Below are 9,695 nucleotides of genomic sequence, written 5' to 3'. Positions count from 1 at the left end.
GAGCTAATAAATCAATTATGTTAAAAAATAATTAACATCGATATATAGATATATATCACTAAAATTTCAAATATATATTTAATACACATATAAGTTTACATAAAAAAATTTGTAACAATTAATTTTGATCTAATAATGTATTTTTTTACATGTATAAATTTTTATTATATCTATATGTAAACTTATATTTAAAATTTATATATGCAAAAAAATACATTATTAAAAAAATTTATTATTATAAAATTTATTATGTAAACTTATATGTGTATTAAATATACATTAGAAATTTTAGTGTTATATATATCAATGTTAATTATTTTTTAACACAATTGACTTATTAGCTTAGTTGGTTAGAATGTCGTGCTAATAACGCGAAAGTTATATGGATTGTCAATCCGTATGGGGGTTACGGATTGGTAATCCGTAATTCATAAGTCTTATTCAGATTATCAATCCAGTTATGTGTAAGGGTATTTTTGACTTTTTCCTCTTATTGTTAGGTATATTGAAAAAAAAATAGGGTGTAGGAAGAAAATCGCAAGACCATATTGTAAGTCCGAAAGAACCCACGTATAAAAGGACTTGGTGAAGCACAATTACTAAACATTATTCCGTTATTACTTAATGTACCCACATTATTTTTTTTTTCCTAATAAGTTTACTGAAATACTGTTTTTTCTTTTCTCCCTTGTTTCGACTTTCAAATAACTTCACTTCTCATTATTAAATATTCTTTCCTTTTCTACTTTTTTATGCAGTGCTCTCTGTTTTCATTTTTTTTTCTTTCTCTCCTTAATCGTTCCTTATTCCTTCTGTGGTGACATTAATGATATTATTATTATTATTATTATTATGAAGTAAAAGGAAAGAGAAGGGCATTTAAACAAAACAAGGAAAATAAGAGTCAAAGAATAAAAAGAAGAGGAAAAGTGGAACGAAAATTTTCATAGGAGAATTAAAAGAGAAATAAGAGGTAACATCCAAGATAAAATGAAAGGAATAAGATATTTAAACATGTCACAAGAGAGGAGTCAACTATAAAAATTAAAGTTCTTCTAAGAAATATGTAAGTATCAAATTTTATATAATTTTTTTGTAATTATGTATTTTTCAAAATGATATCACATTTGTCTCTACAAAGTTGGATTATAGACACACACCAACACTAGTTGACTATATAAACCGAACATACCATGGCTTTTTGGAGATTTCTAGATTGGTCTTGTACTATCAAGTACATGTTCTTTGAAATCGTTATAACATGATGACAACACTAAACATCACATGTCAGGCCACACACTAATGCATTTGTACAGAGTCGATAAGAATGTACACATGTAGGCATTTGGCTCAGAGGCCAATGCCAAGATGATACGTGTAGGTGAACTACATGACTCATCTCAAATTCATAATTAGATAGAGCCTGAAAAGATATTGATAGATAATGTTGAACTTAAAGGTACTTCATTCTATCTCACATCAACAAGAAACCAAAAATTAGGAGGAATTTACAATCAATTTTTTTACACAATATTTACCATGTAAATTTTGATATCAAAGATGTCAATTAAGAGTATAACTCTTTCAATTTCAAGTATTGTACATAACTAAAATCCCAAACCACATACATGACTAAAGATAACTCGGGTACATTCCTTCCCAAGTAGAAGTAGGAAGCAAAAGCGATGCAAATCTCATGACTAGACCTTTCCAAAACTCAAATAGAACATGTCTAAGATTTATGGCAGCTTGGTTTGATTAAGTAATTGGCCTTCCAATTAAGGTTTGAAATTTTGAAGGGTCGTTAATTGTGCTATAGTAGTAGCAGTCAAGCTACGCAACCATTAACCAAAAAACGTGGGGTTCAGGGTAAACGAGTGCATGACTTAGACTAGTGGTTGTAGTGAGAGAAAAAATAAAATTGATGGTACATGGCAAGATCCCTACCTTTCTTTATGTGTCCACCCTATGTAACATTGTCGGTCGAAAGTAGATTCTAATCTTCCGTGCCTACTATTTTTAATGGATAGGGAGCGTTCAATATATATACACCTGTATTTGGTTATGACAATATATTTTCACAATTCTTTTGTGTTTAGCTACTGCAGTTGCATTAAGAAAATTAATATTATGAAAGCCATGAAACGGAGAGCATGGCCGGTTTGTGTTTTTGTTGTTCCCGATGCCCTTTTATCTGGTTATGCTTAAATGAAGTTGTTTTGTGTGGATGTGCAAATATGAGATTGGTATTTGCCGCTTGAATAAAGTTTCACAAAACAAAAAATAAAAGGGAAATTGAAGAAATGAATGAGACTTGTACGGTATAGTAACATGATTGGGAGAAGCAAAAGCATGTTGACAAGTGGGAAGGAATCGTTCCAAGTGTGAGGCAATTATAATAGGCGTATAGAGTCGTGGGGAAACTTAACTTATGTGTATTGTGTTGGCCATGTTGTTTTGTGAATAGCATTAGTATTACAAAAATATGCTTTTACCACGGAAAATATTTTTAATTTACTAAGAAAATTGCATTTATTTTTTATTTCTTTATTTAAAAAAAATAATGTGAATTTTATTAGTCTCATATTATAATGTGTAATACAATTTTATTCCAATATTATAATGATTGATGATAATATTAATTATATTTATTTAGTTTCTTATTGTGGGTTGTTAACCTTAAATGTTATGACATATCTTTATGTTGTTTTGAATATTAGTTGTCACGTTTATAAATGAAGTTTAATTTTTAATATTGAGCAAATAATGTATACACGGATAATTTTTTTATTAAATTGTAATTTTGGTTCTCCTAGTTTTTTAAATTCATGATTTTGGTTTTCTTAATTTTTAATTGTAATATTTGATTTCTCTAATTTTATAAATTTATGATTTTGGTCGCCTATTTAGATTATTAACTAATAATTGTGATCATTAGAGATATTAAATTAATTATAAATTAAATAAAAATAGTAATTATTAAAAAAATTAATAAAAAATTATTAATCCTAATGTGATGTAATATTAGAGGAATCCCATGTGATAGTGGAGGTAGAAAAAATGTTGGCCAAGAAAAGGAGGAATACAATGTTGTGAAAAATTAAGATTAATAATTTTTATACAATTTTTTAATAATTAATGGTTTTAATTAATTTATAATTAATTTGATAACTCAATTAATCATAATTGTTTTTTAGTAATCCATTAAGAGGACCAAAATCACCAATGTATAAAATTAGAGGAACCAAATGTTACAATTAAAATTCACGAGGACCAAAATCATAAATTTGAGAAAACTAAAAACACCAAAATCATAATTTTTTTTTACAGTATCATCCAATCACAAATCATAAATGATAAAGTTAATTGGGTTTCACAAAAAATATCTTAAAATTCATAAAAAAATAAATATTTTTTATTTGTTGACATTTAAAAATGTAAAATTAGTTACACCTACAATACATAAAAATTGAACTCTTTAATATTATCAAATTATAAATATTAAGTCATTTAATTTTTTAATATTATATGGTCTATAATATTAAAATATCAATTATATGATTTTATAATTATAATTATCAATTCAATTTTAGTCTACTATTAAAGCTTGGTCTCAAATCCCAATTCAGGAGAGGTGCTTAGTGCTTACCATCTAGCAAGTCCCAATGATTCACGTATTGGCTGATGATGCCTTGGGGAGAAGATTTTCGAGACTTTTATTTGTTATTGTTTCTTTTCTTCTTCTTTTTCTTTCTTTCTTTCGTCCTTTTCTCCATGTACATCCAAAAAAAAAAAAGACTATTAAAGCTTAAATCAATGTTTTTACTATTTCAACGACCAGTCCAGTATTGATTTTTTCTTCTAATTTTTGTATGAAATTTGAAAATTAAAATCCGCACGGAAAGAAGAATTTGTTATTTTATGAAAGGTGGTTAGCATTTTTTCTAACTGTTACTTGTTACCATGCCGATGGACCCTCCGAGATTATCAACTAATTTGTTGTAGTGATCTCACCGGAACCAACTAATTATAAGCCATATTCGACTAGTCTTAAGTAATAACTAGATTGCCTACGATGGTGGTTGTTATGACAAAACCAATCAATAGAAGCCACGTCACCACCTGGATGAACTTTAGAGTCACATGTACAAGAATCTGTTTATCCAACTGCCATCTTTTTGGTGAGATTTATCTTACAACCTTTGACTTCATGAGGCCCAGAAACTGATATGATCAATCATGAGCTTCATCTGACAGTTACTCACGAGAAGTCACTGAGATTTAATTAGCAACAATTACTCACTGTGCTTCTTTTGTTGTGTTGTATTTGGGCGGGCAAGATTGACGTTTTGACAATGATTAATTTTATTATTATTATCAAACTCAGTATTTGATGTGTAATAGATATCTAAACAGATCATTTTTTTTAAGAAAGATAACTAATTAAATAGACGATACTAATATAAAATGTATATAGATAAACTTATAAAAAAAATAGTATTGGTAGCAGGGAGTAGCAATAGTAAGGATAACAATAGTAGCCATATATAACAATATGGACAATGGTGCCAATAATATTGGATAATGGTGAGGACAATGTTAAAAGTAAGAAAACTAACAAAATAGCGATTCAGCTGCTACAATGGCAATAAATGTTGGAAAGAGCAACAATATGGTGGTATAAGTAATTGGAGAGCAACAATAATGATAATAATATTAACATAGAGAATGATAACAAAAAATACGAATAAGCTATGTTGAGTGAGATTCAAAGAGATTTTTTTCCTCTTAAACTTATCCCACTTTGTCATAACTCAACTCTCTCTATAGCATAAAATTTGCAAATTAACAAATACGATAAGAAAATCTGACTCTATAAGTTAATAATTTCCTATTGGATAATATTCTATTGGTTGGTCAAGTAATTGGAGTAATATGATTGTTTTTATCATATTTTTCTAATCCTAAATATGAAACGGATCCTTAATGTGTATAAAAAGGAATAGCACAATTAGCGAGCAAGATGATACCTCTACCAAGCCTAATTATTTTACATCCCAATTCTTAAAACCGTTATATTTATGTTTACTTCTTTCTTCATTTATATCATATGATTCGTCACATTTATTATTAATTTTTTCTCTCTCTTTTACTCTCAAGATTGTATACATTTATGAAAAAAGAATTCTTCCTATATTACCATTGCTACTATCATATTCACCAAACATATAAAAAGAAATAGCACAATTAGTCCACAAAAACTTCTAATTATCATTGTTATCTATTTCTTTTTTCGCTATTCATTAAATTTTTTTTTTCTTGCCTCCCTTATTAAAGGTGTGTATACTTAAAAAAAAGACTTTTTTTTCACACCCCTTTGGAGGTGTACATAGAGATAAGGAAAGAGAAAAAGAATAATAGATATAACAATTATGATGAAAAGTGAGTAAAATTATTATTTTCTTTTTCCTTCAATAATAGATATAGAAAATTGTAAGATAAATATAAAAATTGAGGGATAAAAAATTTAAAATTGCACTAGTTATTAGCCATGCACTCACTATCAAAGAAAAAAAACTGAAATATATTATTCTTAGACAGAATATTACGTCACATTGTATGATTTACTTTCTCATCCTATCTTTCTCTCTTTTTTCCTCTTCCTATCTCTCTTAATTATAAAATATGTTGCAAAAAATATATTATAAAAGTAATCCCTGTGAAATTATATAGTTCTCTCAATGTGGAACCATAAAGAGGGGTGGCTTCACTGGCCCAGATAAGGTTCCCCTTAATTCAGCTTAGCCTTTTTGGCCTAATCAATGTTCCATTTTGGCATTTATAAGTCCTCGATCGTCTACCATTCCCTCACGAGTCTATGACTAGGCCAGGAGAGGCTATGAAGCCATGACCATGACCCCTCTTTGGAATATCATATTCATGGGGTCTAAGTATGGACCAATCCAAAAATCAATCAATTTCAATTTTCCTTTTTATTTATTTTTTAAAGGCTAGCTAGCTCGAAAAGAATGTCTTTTCTCCTTTTATCTAGGCCGTGGATCAACTGACGAATTATTTTAGTTTAATTAAAAGATTTGAATTTAAATTCTGATTATGTAAGTGTATTATGTATTTAGAGATAAAAGTTTGTTATCAATAATAATCTTATTTAATTCAAACATAATTATTTCCCAGAAAATAAAAAATAACTGATCTAGACAAAATATTTTCCAAAACAACCTCTAGTATTCAATTAATTTCCCTTTCCTACATCAACACGAAATTGCTGCATTTAAATATACAACAAGCCAAGCCTTCAGAAACACGGTCACACGGAAACTAAAGTCCATGGATCTGTTTTTATTTGTATATATATAAGGACTCGGTTTTGTCATTTGGGGATCTCCTTGCCTTTTCTTGTGTGGCCATAGACCCAGAGCTATTCCTCAATTATCAATATCTTCTGCTTCTCTCTCTCGATGAGAAACAACAACACATACAGCAAAACATGACAACCAAAGGAACAACTCACTCTGAACCCAACAACACTGAATGTTGCATGTGTGGGGATCTTGGCTTCTCTGATCAGCTTTTTCAATGCAAAGCCTGCCAATTCAGATCTCAACACAGGTAGGTACATATCATTAAAATAAAAAACCCATATTTATGTTTTCTCAAACAATCATGTTCAATAATAGCCCTTGTGTTTGTCAAATTTGGCAGATACTGCAGCAATCTCTACCCGAAGCCAGAGTCTCTTGGAACCTGCAATTGGTGTTTGAGTCAAAGAGAGGACACCAAAGAGAGGTCAACCAATTCATCAAATTCTTCCTCATCTATTAGGAACAACGATGATGAGAGCAGAATCAAGAGAATCAGGAATGGTAATAGCTACAACAGTGCTCAAAATATTGGACCGGTGAAGAAGGGAGTGAAAGGGAGTGTCCTTCATCTCCAAATTCATAAACCAATTAAGAAACCAAAGTCACCGGAGTCATCAAGATCACCATCAGCATCCAATTCTCCACCGAAATCTTCGCCGGTTTTGGTTTCAACCCGGAAGAGGATTGTCACCAATGGTACCTTGGAAGAGAGACTGAGGAGGACTAGGTCAGAAGACATCACAAGAAGTGGTGCAACCAAACAGGTCTTCAGGAATAAGGTGAGAAGGTATAAGCTTCTGGATGAAGTTTCAAGTTAAAATAATACTAAAAATTATAAGAATAAAAGGTTTCGAATGAAAGAGTTATGTAAGAGATGATCAGTCTATACACAGGAAAGAAAGAAAAAAGGGTCATGGTTTTTGGTTCCTTTTGCGTTTTTTCCCCTTCAAAGTTTTGTCCCAATACATGTACAGAACAATGGTGAATTAATGAAGGAGCAAAAAGTGTTTGAGTTTAGACTCATTGTAACTTGACAGTTGCCATTCCCTTTTTTTTTTTTCCATTTTCTTCTCGAATGTCATCATAATTTACAATGAAAATTAAGATTCAGTTTGTCAATTGAATACTAAATGCGGTTTGTGGAAGAGTGAGCTAATAATAGTAATGGTGAAGAGTTTGATAATTTCCTTAGTTTTAGGTTCAAATCTTCATTGCAGCAAAAAATCACATACCCTCTTCTATTTTCCTGCAAAATATAATGGCATAAGCTGAATTCAATGACTTGAGAGGAAAAATAGAGAAGCAAAGCTTGCTTAGCATTTGTTTTTCCAATTTTAATGTGAATGAGATTAAGGTCATTGAAAGAGATATACAAAACTCTTAAGTCCTCAACTGTTAAGTGAGTCATGATAGCCAAGCGTCTTGCATGCCTAAAAGTCTAGGATAGGAAGAGCGTTTCTAAAAGTTTGCTAGAAATTTCTAGGCAACATCGGCACACGCTTTGAAGTGGGGCTTGGTCCTTGACGAGGAATCAATTAACACATAGTACCAAACAAAGCTTGACAAGGGGGTCAACTGCACATGGAAATCAATTTCTTGCGTCCATTCATTCACGCATTCATGAATTGATACCGTTAAATGAAAGATCGGACAGAAGTTGTTGATAATTTAATAAAATTAACAATTAATATTAATCTAAAAAAATAAAAAAATTGGACCATTTAAGTTGTGTTTGGAAGAGTGTTTAGCCCACGTTGATTGTGTAAATTATACGTTCCAATACAAAAATACGAGGTTGTTGTTGTTTTTCCGTTGCTTCGACAAAGGAAAGGAGATGCAAACAGAAACACACTTAAAATGTCAAAGCGTATTTTAAGTTGGATATTTATTGAGATAATAAATGAATCATTCGATCTTCGTCTTTGATTAATTGTATGAATGTGGCAAATCCATCACCGCATGGTGTGTGAAGGTTTACGCAAATGGCTGGAAGAAACCTACAATCCTGGATAGTGGACAGCGATTTGCTTTCCCACAAGAATATTTGTTTTTGCTTTTTGAATATAGTTTGCAAAATGAAATAGATTCCTAGGAAAATAAAGAAAAGATGGTTTGATTTAAAGCCTAATTAAGGCGAAATGATTCATTAGAATAAGTTGACTTGTAAAGTGCATTGTGGAAACTTGATGTCACGCCGTACAAACTTTATTTTAATGCTTAAAAAATTTGAAAAAAAAAACCTTTTTTTCCGCGGAATGTAATTGATCGAAGTAGGATTTACGCCTTTCGTTGCGTAATTTCTCCTTTTTCTTTTTCTAATGCGGACACAATTGCCTAATAAATATTTACTAGTACGTCAAACAGGTTGTTATATGGACTTTAATGACATATAAAAAATATGAACTTTAATGTGCAATTTGGAGCCATAAAAAAAAAATCGCGCGTAGGTTCACAGCACACACTTGCTCATGAATACATCTTAAAATGGGATTAAAGGAACCTAAATGAAGGAGTGCATGTAGCATTAGCATGTGGCGCTGCTCGAGGAGGAATTTTATATAAGGAGAATGTTAGAAAGACAAAAGGCATACTTATTGCACACAATTAATTATTGAATTGTAGTCCATAGAAGTATTAATAAAGTAAATTGTCGGTTTTTATCTCTAATTAAGTGGTCTAAAATTTAAATCATGGTTGATCTTTGATATAGAATGAATAAGAGGAAAATATTGGTCTTGCAATATGATTTTTAAGAAAGCATATTAGATTAAGTTGGACTTCTAATTTACCACATTTTGCTTTCGGAGTTATAGCCTTTCTCACAACAAATATTTTTATTCTTTTATTTTTCAACTATTTGAAAGTAAATTCAGTAAAATAAAAAACTGTTTGAAAGTAAATTAATTATTCTTCAATGATTGTTGGCTACTATTATCAACATAATTTATTCAAATTTAATATATTTTTAGAATACAATTAATAAGAGACGATTGTTTCACATAATCTTTTAGGATTTCTCAGAATGTGGAAATAGGAATGTATATTTCCACATTTGCTTTAAGATAATCAAAAAATAATCCTAAGTATTTTTTATTCATAGAAAAGTAAAATGTTCATACTTATATTAATTTTATATTGAGTGATTCTCATGAAAAGTGGATGTGAATATGAATTCTTATGGGTTGAGACTTGAGAATCATATTAATTAGGTAACAATTTTAGTATACCATCAATATCAATACCTATATATAAGTTAGTATTTTAGATTTTGCCAATCAATTTTGATAACACAGAGTGCGAATTTGAAGAGAG

General features: G+C 30.0%; 1 protein-coding gene across 1 annotated transcript; it reads left to right on the top strand.

Moving 5' to 3' along the window:
* Positions 1-6,341: 6,341 nt before the first annotated feature.
* On the top strand, positions 6,342-7,502 carry LOC114395270. Its single transcript, XM_028357006.1, has 2 exons — positions 6,342-6,630; positions 6,724-7,502. Exons 1-2 carry the CDS (start codon positions 6,509-6,511, stop codon positions 7,199-7,201), a joined length of 600 nt encoding a protein of 199 aa, XP_028212807.1. The 5' UTR covers positions 6,342-6,508; the 3' UTR covers positions 7,202-7,502.
* The last annotated feature ends 2,193 nt before the right edge of the window (positions 7,503-9,695 follow it).

The sequence above is a fragment of the Glycine soja genome, chromosome 2, assembly GCF_004193775.1.
Source record: "Glycine soja cultivar W05 chromosome 2, ASM419377v2, whole genome shotgun sequence".
In the NCBI taxonomy this organism is placed as follows: Eukaryota; Viridiplantae; Streptophyta; class Magnoliopsida; order Fabales; family Fabaceae; genus Glycine; species Glycine soja.
This window is presented reverse-complemented; position numbering and strand designations above follow the sequence as displayed.